The sequence below is a fragment of the Pollachius pollachius genome, assembly GCF_949987615.1.
Source record: "Pollachius pollachius genome assembly, chromosome: 2".
Classification (NCBI taxonomy): Eukaryota; Metazoa; Chordata; class Actinopteri; order Gadiformes; family Gadidae; genus Pollachius; species Pollachius pollachius.
The window spans coordinates 24417074-24436737 of NC_136935.1; the positions used below are offsets into that span (position 1 = coordinate 24417074).

General features: G+C 44.2%; 1 protein-coding gene across 2 annotated transcripts in view; it reads right to left on the reverse strand.

Moving 5' to 3' along the window:
- Positions 1-19664, reverse strand: part of helz (helicase with zinc finger) — a 112738-nt gene that overhangs the window by 41779 nt on the left and 51295 nt on the right. For both annotated transcript variants that reach the window (XM_079730923.1, XM_079730924.1), the window contains 5 exons: positions 14552-14678; positions 14032-14238; positions 12302-12432; positions 5903-6082; positions 3743-3844 (listed from right to left, as the gene is read on the reverse strand). In XM_079730923.1, coding sequence (XP_079587049.1) covers positions 3743-3844; positions 5903-6082; positions 12302-12432; positions 14032-14238; positions 14552-14678 — 747 coding nt within the window. The remainder of the gene's footprint in view (positions 1-3742; positions 3845-5902; positions 6083-12301; positions 12433-14031; positions 14239-14551; positions 14679-19664) is intronic.

Sequence of the window (19664 nt, forward strand, 5' to 3'; positions counted from 1 at the left end):
ATGGCTGCAATTAAATCATTTTGGATTGTTTCTGACATGCTTGTGAAGACAGTCAAGCTTTCCAGATGTTCTGCCAGAACACAGTTATACCGAGCAATCACCTCCACAAGCTCCTTGTAATTGCCCATGTTGTCAGAATTTTCCCCTTCGTCATGCCCCTAAAATGACAACTCTTGCATGCCCAGGAAAGCTGTTGCATCTAACAGAAATTTCACCACCTCCCTATTGCCATGCACTTTAGCATTGTGCTTAGGGCTGCAACTAACAATTTTTTTAATAATTGATTAATCTGTCGATTATTTTTTCGATTAATCCGATAAAAAAAAGAAACATTTGTAATTGCCGCATCTTTATTCAAAAACTGAACATTACTTCAAATTCACAGTGCAGACTGAAGTGTAAAAATACCAGGGTATTGCTCCAATGTCCCGGAACTATTAAAAGTAATATTAATGATAAAAAAAATAAAAAAACATAAATGGGATAACACAAAAAAAACATACAATGTATGATATACATTTATATATATACACAGTATATAAGGGATGTCCATGGTTAACCGATAAGATCTTTAACCAGTAAATACTAACGGTTAAAAATAAATTAAATCATCTTAATTTCTCTCATATGAAATTTCTCTTTAATTTCTGATAAGATGATCATACCTCAAGGTAGGACGTTAAACAGGTCATAATTCCATCTTTACTATCTATTTTATATTGCTTGGAAAACAATTTTTCGCCAAAATCTCAAATTTCTTTTTTTTTTGTGTTGCATTTGAACACATCAATCATATTACTGAGCCAACCTGAACACATCACATTTGACAGTTTGCTACTTTTTTTTAAGCTAACTAGCTCTATATCCTGACAATTTTAACATGGATTTATAAACTGGATTACTATTTTTAACTGACGGGACTTTCTACACCGTCTGGTTGTGTGATTACTACCGCTGCTTTGAATGACTGTTGATGCATGCGGTGTGCGGCATGTGTCATTGGTAGTTTGCAACTGGCGCAGAGCGTTCTTTTCCCTCCTACGCCACGCATCGGTAAATTAGGGAATGATCTTGCGCCCCAAACGGCGGTTCGGCGAAAGGAGGAGGCGTGTTCTGGCGCAAACGTTCCCTGGTGCTATTTTGCAGTTTCAGAAATCACTTGTGCCACAAACCAGGAAACACCTGGTTTAAAGTCAGTGGCGCGTTGTTCAGATGCTATTTTAAGGGCGCATGCATAATGTTGCTTGTGCACCTCACGCATACACTTTGCTTCTCTCATCTACCTAGCCACACATTCTTGGTAAATTACTTGGGAAAGAACAGCTGATACAGCGGTAATAAGTTGTACTTTTAAATCAATGCATCTGCAAACACTGTACAGCAAACACATATTTTCTTGACACAGACATTGTGTACATGCCCATAACTTTTAGGATTGATGAGAATTTGATCGTGAGAAAACATCGTTTTACCGCGAGTGAGTGTTATAAAAAAATGAATGAATGCGGGCGTGTGTGTGTGTGTGTGTGTAAAAGAATTAATGAATGCGGGCGCGCATGTGTGCGTCCATCTGTTTAAACACAGGCAAACTAAACACGTAACGCATAATACAGTCCATGGCAATGTATATTAACAGGGGGACACATGCATATTAGGAACACAAGTCGATAACGATAATGCATACAATACTGATAAGAAACAATTTTTATAATGTATTGGGTATATCATTAAATAGAACCACAGTTACCGCATATCATATGTGTGTTAAGTTTTCTTTGCCGAAATTTATTTGAGGACTCAGTATTTCTGAAGTTGTGGAAGAAAACCTTATTCCATGTGTGAATTAGACCATATAATTTGGCCATAAACTGAGCCATTTGAAGTTTGAAATTCATGTGCATCTGTCTCATCGGAGACTGCCGACGCGCTGTCAAAATATCAACTCGTCAGATTCAAATACGCTCATGGCTCTTAAAAGGGGAGGGGAGCTGGCACTCTCATTGGTTTACTGCACGTTACGCCCAAACCACACCTACGGGTTATTAGGCTACTTCAAACCAACCCTTTTTAGACTTGTGCCGGGTGCAAGTCATTTTTTCGCCGGTAAAATAGCGACATCGCCAAACCCAAACCACACCTACGGGTTATTAGGCTACTTCAAACCAACCCTTTTTAGACTTGTGCCGGGTGCAAGTCATTTTTTCGCCGGTAAAATAGCGACATCGCCATAGAACCGCCCACAAAGCTACTTGCGCATGGCGCTTCTCACTTGCGTTTCAGACTGTTAAAATAGGGCCCACTGTGTTTGTTTGTTATTCTGTAGACCAATCAATGGATGGCTTGTGTAGCTCGAACTTGTTGGCACCCTTTTAGATGTCTCAGTACCCCAACAGAGGAGTACTGCGAGGTGAGCACAGCTCATCACTGCTCAGTCCGGACCACGCCCACTTTTGGCGTTGGAAACACGAACTGCCGCACCTTTGCATACCCAACTGACCTGCACCTGCCGGTGGAGACGCGCCATTAGACTGTGCGGGTTTGTTCTCGTAGCCTAGATAGTGTTTTCCCGCCCCATGATCTTTTTTCCAGCCGAACGTGATTAGAAGAAGCTCAATTGGGCGGGAAATATGCCCAATCTGGCAACACTGAACCTAGACTTGAGGGGATAACCCCTCCCTCCCGGCTGCTCCACAGCCAGGGCTCCTGCTTATTGGTTCAGAGCGCAGCGCAAATAGATTTTGTCACAATTCAGTGCCCATAGCGAGACACAACCACTCAGAGGAGGAATTTCCTCCGCTCTCGCATTAAACCCCCTGTTATTCACCAGCCGCCAACACTGTCAGAGAAATTAATGGGAGTCAGTAGGAGGCTGAGGGAGAAACGTCCTCAAGCAGTAATTTTCAATTGGCGATAGGGGATGCCAATATCCCTTTGCCCAGAGAAACAAACATTACATACAGTATTCAAAGGCATTAAAGTAGTCATATTTAAGGGCATTAATTCATTACAGTAGTCCTGGCAATCTACATCTTTTATTCTCAACAATGTTAAGGAGGATCTTCTTCCCTCTCCTCACTGGAAAAGCCTCCACTGCAACCCTCAACTATAAACAATTACACCCCAACCTGTGAAGCCCTAACCCTCAACAACAAACAATTACACCCAACCTATGAAGCCCTAACTCTCAACTATAAACCATTATAGCCAACCTGTGAAGCCCTAACCCTCAACTATAAACCATTACAGCCAACCTGTGAAGCCCTAAGCCTCAAATATAAACCATTACAGCGAACCTGTGAGGCCCTAACCCTCAACTATGAAACCTCCTCCCACACACCACCACCTCACAGCTTCCCTGGTCCTCACAGCTACCCTGGTTCTCATCGGTCCTACCAGCTACCCTGGTCCTCAGAGCTTCTCTGGTCCTCAGAGCTCTCCTGGTCTTCAGAGCTCTCTTGGTCCTCCCAGCTACCCATGCCCTCTCTGGTCCTCAGAGCTCTCCTGGTTCTTACTGGTCCTCCCAGCAACCCTGGTCCTAAGAGCTTTCCTGGTCCTCACTGGTCCTCCCAGCTACCCTGGTCCTCAGAGCTTCCCTGGACCTCACTAGTCCTCCCAGCTACCCTGATCCTCAATGTTCCTCCCAGCTACCCTGGTCCTCACTGGTCCTCGGAGCTGCCCTGGTCCTCAGAGCTGCCCTGGTCCTCAGAGCTGCCCTGGTCCTCAGAGCTGCCCTGGTCCTCACCTGAGCGGTCTGGCATGGGGGTTGCCTGCCTCCACGTATGGGTGAAGGTAGTCCTTGATGTACAGGTCAGCAGCGCTGTTGGAATGAGTGCAGATGAGGACCCTGTAAAGACAAAAATAGATATTTAATATAATGAAGAACAGTAACATACATTTTACCTGCTCAGCCAGTGAGCAATCTATCTATATATCAAAGGGGGATGCTTAACGTCTATTCTGCGCTACGTCAAACTGGCCACTACAGCGGCACTCAAGCCGCAGCGGCACTCCAGCGGCACTACAGCCGTACTACTGCGGCACTACAGCGGCACTACAGTCGTACTACAGTGTGGGTGCTCGTGCATTCTGCATGTGCGCCAGGCTTTAATCTCACAATAGGCCGTAGGCTGGAATACTTTCTATTATTATATGCCTTTTAGTTTTAACCGGGACCAGGTACCGTTTCATCAAAACTATTCAAAAACCTACAAACAAATGTTTTAATCTAGCGTTAACCAATCCCATTAAGATGGCGACAAGGGTTTCCATCAGACCTACTGGCGCTCTAACCTCCGTCTATCCGTTGTATTTCATCAGGACTTTGGGAGAGTCCTAAGAAATGCTGATGCTTGGGAAACTGATTTCCATGTGAAAGTGGCGAGTCGAAACAGGTTGGGTTGGCAGAGTGTCTCCCGGTGGGTTTATGGCAGCATTCTCAACTGAATGAATAGGACTACGGAGTGGCCAGGATACGTGACCGCATGAGGGCTCCATAGACAATTCATCTGCTACTAGAAGTGGAAGACAACTTTGATGAGATTTTCCCATATATCAAAGGGAATTCATCTTCAAAACATGAAGGGTGACGTATGTGGGGACTAGATGGAAGCTGACCGTGTGGGTTTGATGGGTTGTTCCCCACGTTCGAGACCCAGGCCGTGTGTTTGATGGGTTCTCCCCCACATTCGAGAACCAGGCCGTGTGTTTGATGGGTTGTTTCCCGCGTTAGAAACCCAGGCCGTGTGAGTTTGATGGGTTGTTCCCCGCCTTAGATACTCAGGCCGTGTGTGTTTGATGGGTTGTTTCCCACACAGGCCGTGTGGCTCCCTTCAGCGGAAATTCTTTTCTGCTTTTAGAAGGCATCCATTATTCATTATTCATTTTACAGATAGAATAAGTATAGGAATTATATTCAGCCGGAAAAAGATGAATGAATATTGCATTCCCACAAATTCCCACGCCCCACCCCCATTTCAGCACATGCAAACTCAAGTGTCTTTATTGAAGGAACTAGAGGTTTAGCATGCAGTAATAGGTTGAGGGCTGGTGTCCATTATTCATCAAACATGCCCTTCCATTAAGACTCCCAGGTCTTACATAAGGCAGCATGTCCTTCCTCCCATCTGTACTTGTTGAGAGAGAAAGACAAAGAATTATTTTGCCCGTTTCCATCAATTCACCGTCCTAATGGAAACCAAGGCGTGAAGGAATCACTAAACCCATCACACTTCGAGCGATTACAGCACACATGCTGCTTGTTCAGGTTGAATCCACTTAGCCTGGAGCTCTTGAGTGGCCCAGAGGAAGAAGCTGGCCATCATGTAAGGTGTGTATGCGGAGCAGGGGCCCGCCCGGAGGCAGCAGCTAGACACTAATCGGAATAGCCTCACCATGTTAAATGCCAAACCAAACGGTGCCCCAGGACTAAAGACGATTCTGCCGGTGGTCAGACAATGGAGAGGTGCTCAAGAACTTCCTTTCACATAATAAAATAAAACCTCTTAGGATTTAACCGATGACCTCACAGGTCTGACAGGGCTCAGAAAGGTTGGCAAGGCGGGAGGACGCACACATACCAGCACCTCAGACGGAGAACAGATGTGGTTGAACATTCAGTAAGAGCTATAGCTCGTCAACACCATCTGCTCAGAGACCCCAACAATAAACACTCCTATGTTTTAGAGCTCCCCTGAGGAAAATAAAATAATGAAATTGATGTGGGGACAGACCGCTGGGAGTCAGGGACAGAGAGACATGGAGTCAGGGCCAGATAGAGGGGGAGTCAGGGACAGACAGACAGACAGGGAGTCAGGGACAGACAGACAGAGAGTCAGGGAAAGACAGACGGAGTCAGGGACAGACAAGCAGATACAAGGACAGACAAACGGAGTCAGTGACAGACCTGCTGTGCTGCTGCCGGAGGATGTGTTTGACTCCCTGGGCCAGGGTGAAGGTCTTGCCCGTGCCATAGGGCCCGATGAGGAGCACTGGGGGCAGGGGCAGGGCAACAGGCGTGGTGATTGCCAGGATGGCCTCCTTCTGCTTGGCGTTCAGCCGGGGGTCCAGCAACTCGTCCCATTGCCTGCAGAAGGGGGCGAGAGATGGGAATTGTAGTTTAAATATCATGAACATCCCAAATAAGACCCGTTGATAGTGCGTTGATTGGAGCTGTCATTCATATTTGGAGATCAGTCAGATATTTACTGACAACCAATCAATTGAACACGAGTGGGGTGTTTCAGTATGTGCGTATCTGACTTAAGGAAATAAACCAAAGCTGTGTGTGAGTTGGTGCTGACAAAATGAGGAAAACAATAACCTTTTCCTCTGCCTGTTTGATGTGACCCTTTTTTATAGCAGCATGCCTCCATTGGATGAAACATTGAAAGTAGAAACAATATTTGATAAAGGCTTTGCAACAACATCAAAATAACTAATTACTAGGGCTGTAACGATACACCAACTCACCATTCGGTTTGTATCACGATTTTTGACCCACGGTTCGATACATCCCACGATTTTTTTGAATTTAAAAATGATTGTATTTAAACAACACTTATATAACAATTAACTTAATGTAACATTTAATAACAAATAATTTGGAACGCTGAACAGATTTGAACAGAAAGAATACTATTAAAGTATAGCAAAATTAATAAATAAATTACCAAAGATTGCAGTTGGAGGATACTTGCAGGTAGGCAAAAACCCTCAACTAGTTTTGTGGTTTAGGCTTACATATTTGAAAATATTAATGTCAAATAACAATATAAAATACAAATAGTAATCTGAACAGTTGGTATGGTAATGGTAGCACTAACCAGCGTTCCCGCTAGAAAAAACGGTGCCGGTCAAAGTGACCTGCATAGGTTTCGTTTTCGGTCAAATATCCTATTATCGCTTCTAATTAGGCTATGTAGCTTAAATAATGAAATAATCAGGCCGTATAGAATGCAACATGTTTAATAGCCTAACTTTCAAATAGATGGACGAGGCGTTACGAGTAGTTTTTAGTGTATTTAGTGTTACGAGTAGCGTCTGTGTGTGCGCGAGAATGGCAGTGTGTGTGTGTGTGTGTGTGTGTGTGTGTGTGTGTGTGTGTGTGTGTGTGTGTGTGTGTGTGTGTGTGTGTGTGTGTGTGTGTGAGTGAGTGACGTCAGCGAGTGAGTGAGCGGTAGCGTGTGTGTGTGTGTCTAGTGAAGAAACGAACGAGTCCCGTAGAATAAAGTACCCAGCCTGTCAATAATCGGTGGCTGCTTCATTCCAACCTATAAGCAGACCAACTGCCGGTCAAAGCACACAAAACACTAGAGACAGGGATCACACAGGCTATTTTGTCGCGCTTGGCCAACTCTGAATAAATGTGGTTCATATCGCATATGAGGACTTTGCAGGCTGTGGACAAATGCAATCCTCTGTAGCCACGGAGCGCTGTCATCACAGCGAGGGCATCTCGTCGCAGACTTACGGCATCGATAAGAGGATCAGTGTCAGCAGACTATTATTTAGACCGATTATTAGCAAATTTCAACCTGACAATTTGACCGGAGAGATACAATTCTGACATTTAATTGTTCTATTACCGGACAACGGAAACCCTGGCACTAACAACTCATATCACGTGGCTGGATCTGGACTGGAAGGATAAGGGCGTGTCACGTTTCTGCCATCTCACACCACAAGACAGGTTTTTGGCTGTGAGTGTCGTGATCTCACACCGCGAGACAGGTTTGTGGCTTTGAGTGTCGTGATTTCGGTTTCGATACGCATATCGTTTACAGCCCTACTAATTACACTTTTTGTAAAACACACAATGCCTCTCTCATGTTACCACCCTCAGGTGCCAGACAGAGGTGCTGGGCGAACAGAGACACAGACAAGAGATGCTAGCAGGACCGGCTCATTAGCCACATGTAGGACCCATCGGTCAACTGAACATAGACAGTAACGCCACGTTCAAAGGTGCGAGCCAGCTTCCTGTGGCTCCACCAGATAAGGGGAACTCCAGCCTAGTAAGGCCACCGGGCGCAGACAGTCAAACATGCAGCCGGATAACGTCATCTACAACAATAAACTACCACAATGTGTAGAGGTAGACAGCCGGTTAACATCATCTACAACGATAAACTACCACAATGTGTTGAGGTGGGCAACCGGTTAACCTGATCCACAACATAAACTATTACATTGTATTGAGGTAGACAGCTGGTTAACGTCATCTACAACAATAAACTACCACAATGTGTTGAGGTGGGCAACCAGTTAACGTAATCTACAAGAATAAACTACCACAATGTGTAGTGGTAAACAGCCGGTTAACGTCATCTACAACATAAACTACCACAATGTGATGAGGTAGGCAGCCGGTTAACCTCATCTACAACATAAACTACCACATTGTGTTGAGGTCAAGGCTCCTCCAAGTCCATCATAGTGCCCGACAGATATATTGGTTGCCCGATATTATTGGCTGATATTGGCACATCACAGATTAATCAATGTTGCCGTGGACCGAAACATTGCTGGAGGGTGAGCAGCAAATCCAAAAGGCTGCTCCACCCCAGGATACCACATTATATATATTCAGGTCTTATACAGACATTTTTAAGTTGAATTTACTACCTTTTAATACCTTCACAATATTTTTTAATACAAGCACGACTTCAAGCTGCTGACGCAAAAACTGTCCGAGAGAGAGAGAGAGAGAGAGAGAGCGAGATAAAGGTGTGTGTGTTTGAGCAAGCGAGTGAGCTCCATTTAAGTAAGAGGGAACTCTACCATAGGAGTTGGATTAATCAAGATGTCCTAACGGGCCTTGGTCCTTAGTTTTTAATCAATATGTCACAGAGTAAAAATTGCATTACAATTAGAAGACAGGCTGGACATTTGAATTAACAGCTACAAATTCAAATCTATATATATTTTTTAATGAATTCTTTCAAAATGAATTAAATTAGGGCCTTGAAAAATAAGAGGAGGAAGAAATTAAATTTCAATAAAGTGCAACTTTACACTGTAAGAACAATATTTAACGAGGTAATTATAACTTATCTTCAACACTGGACACAAAAACTGGCCAACACAGAGAGAGAGAGAGAGAGAGAGAGAGAGAGAGAGAGAGAGAGAGAGAGAGAGAGAGAGAGACACAGACAGACAGACAGACAGACAGACACTGTTCTGGCCTCTTTGGTAGTGGCTTACCCACAATATTTACTTTATTAAGGCACTTTACTCCACTAAGGGCCAAATGAGCAGACATGCCATGGCCCAATGTTAGAGGCAGTGAAATCTGTCACATACTTAAAGTGTATTGGCATGTATACCAAACCCTCCAGATACTTTTTTCATTCAATAAAAATGTATCTGGAATAACACTATAAGTATGTGACAGATTTCAGTGCCTCTAACATTGGGCCATTGGCATGTCTGCTCATTTGGCATTTGACTGTATATACTAGATCTAGCCTTTGTGTGTTTTTTGGAAAAAGATTAATCTAAAAAGGAAATCTTAGTATTTTAAGAAAACGTTGAATTCACCACATATTTACGATATCAGCCTACACTGGAAAATAGTGCACTCCGGATTACTCCATGGAATAACTTTGAAATAGACGACCATTGCGTTGTTGCTTAAGGCAGAATCAACTTAAATAAAGAACCACATGTATAATGGAAAAAAAAATGGATGAGAGCTATGATTTTCGGAGTGCATACATAAACATATTTAGGCCACATCCACACGGAAACGATTTTTGTGTAAAAACGCAGGAAGTCTTTGTGAGTTTGGGCCAACCGTCCAGACGGACCCGGCGTTTTTCGTTACCTGCAAAACCACTTTTTTTAAACCAGGTCCCAGGGTGAAAAAGAGAAAAACGGCCAACTGTGTTTTCATGTTAGGATTCGTGTGGACGCCAGATACGCAAACGATGATGTCATCGCCCCCCCCACCAAACGTTAGATTGGGCAACGTTAGATTTCCGACTAATTTGTTTTGTTTAAATTGTATTATTTTCGTAGCTTTAAATACAGCCCCTTGGTACATTTAATTACAAACTGTACATTAGTAATTAAAAAAATACTAAAACAAAAGTATTTTCTACTCAGCGCACAGGCTTTATGTTTATGTTTATGTTACGAGCCCACATTAAAATCGTGTGAACAACTAACATAACTCAAAGAAACGGATTTTCTGGAAAGAAAACGTTTTGGTTTATTTCTTTTCCATATATCGGTTTAGTTAACTGAATGAGAGGGTTGCCACAAAAACAGAAAAGAAAGCAACCGCTCCCACCATAAAATAAAAGATCCAAGATCAACAGTAATACATACGGATTTGAACAAGTGGGTTCTGGTTTAACAAAAGAAAAAGTGCGACCAGCCAGCGTCTGCCATGTCGAGGGTGTGAGAGAAAAAGAGAGACAGCCATCTTAGAAGTAGGCAGGTTTATATACTTGGGAGGGCCGGCCTTTTCAATTAGTGACTGCAAGGTAACGCCCAGTCTCCTCCTACCAGGAACAAGGAGGCAGGACCCGTAACACCCCCACCCTTAAAGAAATAAATTGGGGGTAGAATTTTTCAATTTTTCACAAAAAAAAACAAACACATGATACAGGTAATATTTACATCAGTGGATGAATGAGGAAAGAAAAGAAAAAAAAGAAAATCATCCAATTTATTTACACAAATTTTTCAATAGGCCTACAAGACCTATGCACATGAAAGCGCATCTGCCACGACATTTTCGCGACCACGGATGTGTTGGATGTTAATATTGAAAGCTTGCAATATTAAGCACCAGCGCATTAGCCGTTGGTTGTGATTGCGCATCCGGTCCAGGAAAGTTAGTGGGTTGTGATCTGTATAAACAGTCACCGGATGCGCTGCACCACCAACGTAAACTTCAAAGTGCTGGAGCGCCAACACGAGGGCAAGGGCCTCTTTTTCTAAAGTGGAATAAGCGCGTTGATGGCAGCTAAACTTTCTAGAAAAAAAACAAACGGGATGTTCCAGTTCGTCATTACCACCCTGCATAAGTACTGCACCGGCTCCTAGATCACTTGCATCTACCGCAAGAACAAAAGGGACAGTAAAGTTAGGAGCGGCGAGCACAGGGGCCGTTGTGAGCAACGCTTTGATTAAATTAAAAGCGACACGACTCTCCTCGGTCCATACAAAAGACCGTTTGGTGCTGAGGAGGTCAGTCAGAGGGGCGGCTACCACAGAGAAATTTTTGCAGAAGGACCTGTAATAGCCGACCATACCAAGGAAGCGTCTAAGTTCACGACGAGTTGTGGGGGCAGGATATTTAAGAATGGCCTCAACCTTCGAGTGCACCGGGCGCACTTCGCCGCCACCAACCACTTTGCCCAAATAAACAACCTTGGCTTGGCCAAACTCGCATTTTGCCAGATTTATTGTCAGATTTGCAGCGGACAATCTTTCAAACACGTCTCTCAGATGGCTAACGTGAGAACCCCAGGTGGCGCTATACACCACCAAGTCGTCGAGGTACGCCTCACAGTTAGACAATCCAGCAAGAATGTGGTTGACCAACCTTTGAAACGTAGCTGGTGCATTCCTAAGACCAAACGCCATGACAGTGTATTGTAAAAAACTGTCTGGTGTAACGAATGCGTCTATTTCTTTAGCACGCTCAGTCAGAGGAATTTGCCAATAACCTTTTAGAAGGTCAATCTTACTCACGTAAACAGCTGAGCCAAGGCGATCTACGCAATTGTCCATGCGTGCTAACGGAAAACTATCGGGCTTGGTCACAGCGTTGACTTTTCGAAAGTCAGTGCAAAATCTTGAAGTGCCGTCTGGTTTTGGCACGAGAAGGCAGGGCGAACTCCACGGGCTGAAACTCTGCTCAGCAATACCATGGTCTACCATGAACTTAACTTCTTTTCGAAGTTGGAGGCGTTTTAGTGGGTTGGCGCGGTAAGGGTGTTGTTTAATGGGCCTGCTTTCCCCAACATCAATGTCGTGAGCAATGACTGTGGTACGACCAGGATGCGCATGCTCCGCCTTTTCTTTTTTTTGTTCTGGAACCAGCTCCACATATAAGCCTGAATATGTACTAAAGAGTTTCTCCAGCTAGATGCGTTTTTGCAACGAGTCCATCTTTACAGAGAAATTCCTGAAACGCTGCCAAGGAATACGGAGGGGAAAAGAGTTTTCGCCCGTTTCGACAGGGCCTTAAAAAAGGCAGATAAAACCCATTCCTCACCGTGCGAGGCCGGTTGCAGAGGTGATTGCAGGTGAGTGTTTTAGGGGTTCTGGGCCGGGGGAAGCGCTGTACCTGTTGGGGCTCCAAGGTATGGTGGGAACCAGGCTGGCGTCGGGGAACAGGATGTTGTTGTCCTTGATGCGGTCCAGAGCGTAGTGCATCTCACACAGCGGCAGCCTGTTCAGCTGGAACTGGAGCTCCACCTGAGAGCCAAACACAACAGCAAACACACAATCATGTTCCCCGTTTCAGTGGACAGCCCTGGATGTTGAAGTACAAACTATAACTAGCCACTCGAATACAGGAATGATAGGAAACCAAATCGTAAAAACACCATGACTAATATTTATGAGGGTATAATAATGTATGTGTGTCTTCCATTCTGCATGATGAAACATGTATGGAGTCAGTAAATTCCAATGGATCCAGCAGTCTGTTTACATAGACCCATCACCTCATATATGGCTGTATTTAATTTGTATTTAAGTTACAACAATGGCCAAAAGTTGGAGGGCTTGAATTCAGTTTATTAGGATGTCTTAATTGCTTTTTGAGAACGTTCCTGCTTTCAATGACAGCCTTCCAAAGCAGAAGGCCTTTTCAGATAAACATGCACACGAGCACACAGCCCCAGGAAAGGCTGTCAGCTTTTGACCTTCTGGGAAAGGCAAATTCAATAGGTGAACCTTTCAGTGGTACAGTTTACTATGGGACAGATATCAGAGGCCAGACTGGGGAGGAGAAGCTACAGTTTAACATAGGACAGATATCAGATATCAGAGGCCAGACTAGGGAGGAGGAGCAACAGTTTACCATGGGACAGATATCAGATATCAAAGTCCAGACTGGGGAGGAGGAACTACAGTTTAACATGGGACAGATATCAGAGGCCAGACTTGGGAGGACGAGCTACAGTTTACAATGGACAGATATCAGATCCCAGACTGGGGAGGAGGGGCTACAGTTTACCATGGGACAGATATCCATGGGACAGATTTCAGATGTGACACTGGGGAGGCGGAGGTACAGTTAACCAGGGGACAGATATCAGATATCAGAGGCTAGACTGGAGAGGAGGAAAATAAAGTTTACCATGGGACAGATATCAGAGGCCAGACTGGGGAGGAGGAGGTACAGTTTACCACGGGATAGATATCAGCTAACAGAGGCGAGACAGAAGGAGGTTGACAGAAGGAGGGTTCACATAGATAAAGTCTGGAAAGGAATCCGAAGAAGGAGAGAGAGCAAGAAGTACAATAAAGAGGAATATGGCTTATCCCCATAAGAGGTCAGCAGAACAACATTGAGGTTTCCCCACTCAACCCCTTGCCATTATGAAGAAAAAGCGACCTTGATAAGGGAAACACAAGGCCTCCCCTTTTGTAGGTGGGCCTGTAACGCAAGTTGACACAACTCCACCAACAGGCTGATATAATGTATGGTCAAACAGGTGTTTGTGTCTCAGTATAGTTAGTTGGTTGTAGGGCTGGGCGATTAATCGAATTTTGATCGCGATTTCGATTTCAGTGTCAAACGATCACAAAATTAACAATCGATTTTTATTATTGTTTATTAAAATTATTATTTTTTTATGTTTTATAAAAAGGACAGAGCAGCTGGACACATCTGTATATCATTTTAGATTGGAACATTTTCTTTTTTACCATTGCAAATTTTTTTAAGGCGAGATTTCAAAGTTCTCAGTTGCAAAGTTTTTTTTGGGAGAGACATGCTGAGACATGCTTTTTTTGGGAGAGACACCATGTCTCTCCACATGCTTTTTTGGGAGAGACATGGGGTACCTGAAGCTCCCGGTCAGGCAGCAGCCCCAGCTCGTCGCAGCACTCCCTGCAGATCCGCAGGAAGATGTAGTCCTTGGTCTTCTCCTCGATGACCGCCTCGTAGACACGCTCCTTCAGGCCCGGCTGGCCGCTGCACCACTCCCGGCCCACGGGCAGCAGCAGCACCGAGTTCACCTTGGTCATTACCAGGCGGCCCGCCAGTGTGTCCTGGGGGCCCAGGGGAGACAGGGGGTCAGGGGGTTCAGGGGGCAGGGGGACAGCATTCGGCCTACCGCCGGCCACCCTTGGTCGGCAAAGTGTTTTTGAGTGTAACGTTTCAGACCGCTCCAATCAGCAAATACATTTTTAGTTTTTTTTCATATTTAAAGTCTTGCTCTTTTCCACTCTCAAACCATACAGCAAACCCACTGACTGGTAAATGTGCAGCATGACACCAAGCCGACTCAGCCCAGGTAGGGTCATTAGGACGGACCGCCGCGCCCCAACCAAGGGCATTAGGAGCTGAGGTAGCCTCAGTTACCTCAGACAGCGTCTCCGTGAGCTTGAAGCGGGCGAAGAGCTGGCCGTTCTGTGCGTACTTGGCTCCCCCCGATATGCCCGTCAGCATGAAGCTGGTGACCAGCTGCAGGTTGACCTTGATGTTAAACCTGAAGCAGAGAGATGGTGCAGCTTCAGAATGTATCTTTGACAATGAATTGAAATCAGACTGAAACCTGTCTTTAGGACGACAAGGAATTATTGGTTTGTTTTAAAACACGTTATATAGGGGTGTAACGGTACACAAAAGTCACGGTTCGGTACGTACCTTGTTTTTTTTTTTGTCACGGTACGATACGGTTAATAGTTAAGGGGATAGATAAAAAAAACAGCTTGCTTCTCAACCCGTAGATAAACAGCAATGAAAACACCAATAAACTTGGTTATGGCATTTGGATTTCTGAATTCCCAGACAGGGGTTGTTGAAATAGTGTTGTGAGCTGGGTTTGCACAGCTCGTTTTTTTTTCACAGCAACGGTGATAATAACACCTGGATGGTGCCTTTTCAAATGCGTGTGCATGTTAAAGTGCTGTACGTAGACACGGAGAGCCCTCTCCATAGCCGGAGAGCCTGTCGGAGACCCTCTCCGTAGCTTACGTGCGCATCCAACACTTTTTAACTATCCGTCGATGCCATGGACCTATTGGTCGACGCAACGTAGACGGCAAGGGCTGTGATTGGTCCTCTAACAAAATCATTTCCTGAATCACTTCTCCGGTTTGACTTTGCACCTTAATTACTTTGTACATTGTTTACTTTGCACCTTAAGGACCAATAAAACACCAAAAAAGATTTGAAAAGCTTTGGAAGTTTATTTACAACACTGCTTACATGGTTTGTAGTCAACATATAAGATAGATCGGGCGGCGAATTGCATTGCGTATCCGACATCCCGACGGAGAGCTGCTGAGCGGATTATGGAGTCGGAGTAGTATACTTTGGCTAAACGGTCCGGGTGGAACTCCAAGACTTCGAGTTTTCAATTCCGCATCGCAAAACAAGCCTTTACATTCGCCATATTAATGCTATGTACTTATATGCCATACTTACCGCACGAACCGCGGTACACCTCTGTAACCGCACCAGGGGTTGACACTAACGGTTGCCCGCTTGCCCGGGGCAACTAAAAATAATATTTGGGCAAGTTGAGATTGATTTCTGGTTGCCCGAACGGGCAAGTGGATTTTGGTTGGATGTTAATATAAAGGCTATTTATTCAAGTGTTTTTAAAATCTGCAGTACAACCTTCCGCAAAATCACACAAAATAGCAATTGATCAGCGCGCTGTCTTCTCTTCTCTTGGACAGCGAGTAAACACTAGTGTTGACTCGTTCGCGAACGAATCAGTTCGAATGAACGAATCGTTAAGACGAACGAACTGAACTGGTTTCTCTCTCTCTTGTTCGCCTCGTTCGCCTCGTTCGCCTCGTTCGTTCTCAGACTCGACTCCTCCCAGACTCACTAGTCGCTGACTCGCTGACAGTTCGTTCACTCACTGTGTGAGTGGTGAGGAGGGACCGACTGAGAGACGTCACGACTCACGAGAGCCAGCCAATCGTATGCTGTTCTAGGACTGAGTCTAGGACGCTCTCGTTGATTTTTAGTCAATGAGAGAAATCTACAGGTTTAATGGGGAAAAAACAAATGGGCTTAGTGAGCGAGCTATCTATTATTCACATTGGCCATCTGTTGCATGGACGTATTTAAAGGATGCATTGTACATATTTATAATTCGAAATTCTTCCCAGCCTTTATACCACATTTTTCACAACCTACCAGCTCTCGTTGTGAAGACTAGTCACCGCGCAATTTGTTTCAATGGAAATCGCGACAGTATACTTTCAACATAAAGTGTACATCTTTATCATTTGAAATTCGTCCCAGCCTTTATACCAGAAACTCTAGAGTCTATAGTGTAGCGACCCTGGGACATTTAAAGAGTTTGTGTATTATGTGTTGCATTGTATTTCGTTGTCCATTATGCCAGTTTTTCTCTGTGCATGCATTGGATGTTCTTCTTGTCAATCAGTGTGGGGGGCGAATCATCAGGTCAGCTGGGGGAGGGCCTTGGGAGAACAGGAGGGTGGGGGCTTGCACGTTGAAGGGACCGGGTTGGGGGGTTGCCCGGGTAACCGGTTGTTGTTAGTGTGGCTTTTTGCCGTTGGTTACGGGTTTTCAGTGACCTGGTTTGTCACCGGCGAGGTCATTACAATAGCGTATAACTGCGTTGTCTGATGACAGTTTAATGCATTTTTCACAATTGACCAGCTCTCCTTTTGAAGGCAGTGTTAATTTTGGCAGCTAGATTTAGTCTTTGGCTGCACAGGGTTCTGTTTATGGGAGCCTAAAACACCCGGGACACCCACCATCATTGCTAAATCAAGTCTATTATTTTACTGATATGTTAAACATTCAATAATCAACTACACCCCCCATCCCGCTGTGTTTGGTTAAAGTTGTAATGTTGACGTATGAGAATGAGAACGAGGGAGTCGCTGAGTCTGAGCCGTTCATTCCATGATTCTACCGGAAACTCGACTGAACCGGAAACTCGACTGAACGAACGAACGAACGAACGAGGGGCTGAGTCTGACTGACTCAGAGAACCGTGTATGATTCGATTCATCGCTACCGGAAACTCGACTGAACGAACGAACAAACGATTCGCGAACGACTCCTCTTGGCGAACTGAATGACGCAAACTGGTTCGCGGAAACGAATCACTAAATCCAACCCTAGTAGACACACGCATCGCTTCAGCGCAAATATAGCCCCGCCTTCTGTCACTCACTCGCAGTGCGGTCTCTGGCAGTGATTCGACGGTGTTGGCTAAAGGTTAGCCAACACAGCTAGCATCTCAAGTTCAGCGCCTCAGCGACAGGTTTAGGAAGAGAAGGAAAATGGAGTTGTGATGGAGGGGTGCGGTTTGGAAGTACTTTAGATTGAGGCTAATTACCAAGGAAAGTCATATGCAAGAACACGGTTTTGGGTTTCATAAGTGTGCACATGCACAGCAATAGCGATCTTTTAATGAAATTGGAACCTCACAAACTATATATTATATGAAAGCTGAGCCTCCACTTATTCCGACAGTCCAAACCATATCATTCTGTGACTAAAACTAGCAAATAACAACTTCAGCAGAAATGTCCCCTTTTCTTTTAACAACCAAAAATGAAGTTTTACCTTTGTGATTTTTGTCCACGAAGTTGAAAAAAATTCTGATCACATTAAACCACCATAAACAGATAATCCAGTGTCTGGGCCAAATTTTGCAACTAAACATGGTGTTTACAATCAATGACTAAGAGAAGGTTTCTTAGGAAAAAGGTAAATTGCCTTCAATAAGAACACATGTTCTTCAGCGCAATCTAGTGGCCATATGTGTATTTGCGAGTGTTTGGCTTGGTGTCATTCGATTATATTTGCCCTGAACTTTAAATAGAGGTGTCAAGTGTCAAAATTGTAAGATATCTACCTTTATTTGTGTCTCATAGTACAGACAGCGCTACCAACTGATAACGATCAACTGATTATTTCAGGTGGAAATGTTATCTTTCACTTATGCTGTGTTCCATGGCTTTATTGACTTTAACCAAGTATTATCCACATTGAATATTTCACTTGCACAACAATCTTTCTTTTGGCAACAAGACGACATTATCGCCCTTGCAGTTGTGGAGATACACTCCATTTACTTTGGGTCCGTTCTTTTCTGAAAAAAACTTTTCCCCTGATATCGAAAATGGTATAGAATATCGATATTTTTCCAGGTATAGTATCGAAGTTAGAAAATCCAGTATCGTGACTGACAACACTACTAGAAACGCGATTGTGATTATTCAGTTAGACCTACAAGAAACGTGAAAGTTAAAAAAGACATAACTTTGCTACTACCTTGGACATTTAGTTATGTACATTTGCATAAAATCATGCAGGGCTACATATAACTGGGCGATAGCTTTAATGGGTTGCAACGGTGGACTGAAATCACTTCGATAAATAAGTTAACAAAGAGAAGTTTGTTATTTTTTAAACACAACATGTGTGGAAGCTAACATTCAGCTTCAGTCTGAGCTTTTACCAGGCCGGGTGCCTGGCAAAAAGAGGCCCGTTCACGATTCTGATTTTAATTGGGCAAGTGAACATCACATTCCGGCAAGTTGAACATGACCTGTACTTGCCCAATGGGCAAGTGCTTTTGAAACCTAAGTGTCAACCCCTGCGCACCGAAGTGCCTGTACCGTGACGGTTCGGTACAAATACGTGTACCGTTACATCCCTACCGTTATACTATTCAAAGTGCCGAGTGCAACTGAGTGTAGCAACATTCAAACTACCACAGTGAAGTGGTGCATGAAACAAGCAAAGAATGAGCACTAACATTCACACCACCATAGTGAACATTGCAGATTGAATTATGTGTGGGGGAATGAGTGTTGACCCCATACATGGCCCGCGATACCAATAATATCGCCATACAGCGATTCTACAATAATAAATATATTATAAGACAATGCTATCGTTTTCAGAAATCTCTTAAAGGGAAACTTTTGCCATCCAGAACTGGCGTTCTATCATTATAAAATCGCTATTGCAATATAAAATATAGCTGCGAGCAGTAATGTGGGTGTCAAGCATAACGGGACTCGATAAACTAATTCTGCCGGACGGACGTAATCGGCTAGGTGGCTACATGACGACCGTCTCGGTAATCGGTAATAACGAAAGCTGGTGGGATGAACTAGACCATTATGCGAGTACGCGTCAATGTTTACCAAATGGAAAAATGACCCCACCTAGATGTAAGGGCGCAATACAGTCTGCCTGACAGAACAAATGACACAAATACATAGGGGTATTCGGAACAATATCCCTAACAGAGACAAAATGTAAACAAGCATCCGCTCATAAGACTATGAGCCAAGTTTGATTTGGATGCATGAAGGCCTTGCAGAGAAATGAGCTCACTGCCTGTTTGACGTCCCCCTGAGATCAAAGGTCACCAAATTGTTTGGATGTGCCCAGAATGATGTCATGAGTCTATGTACCAAGTTTGGCTATGATATGTTAAAGAGATGCTGAGAACAGGCTT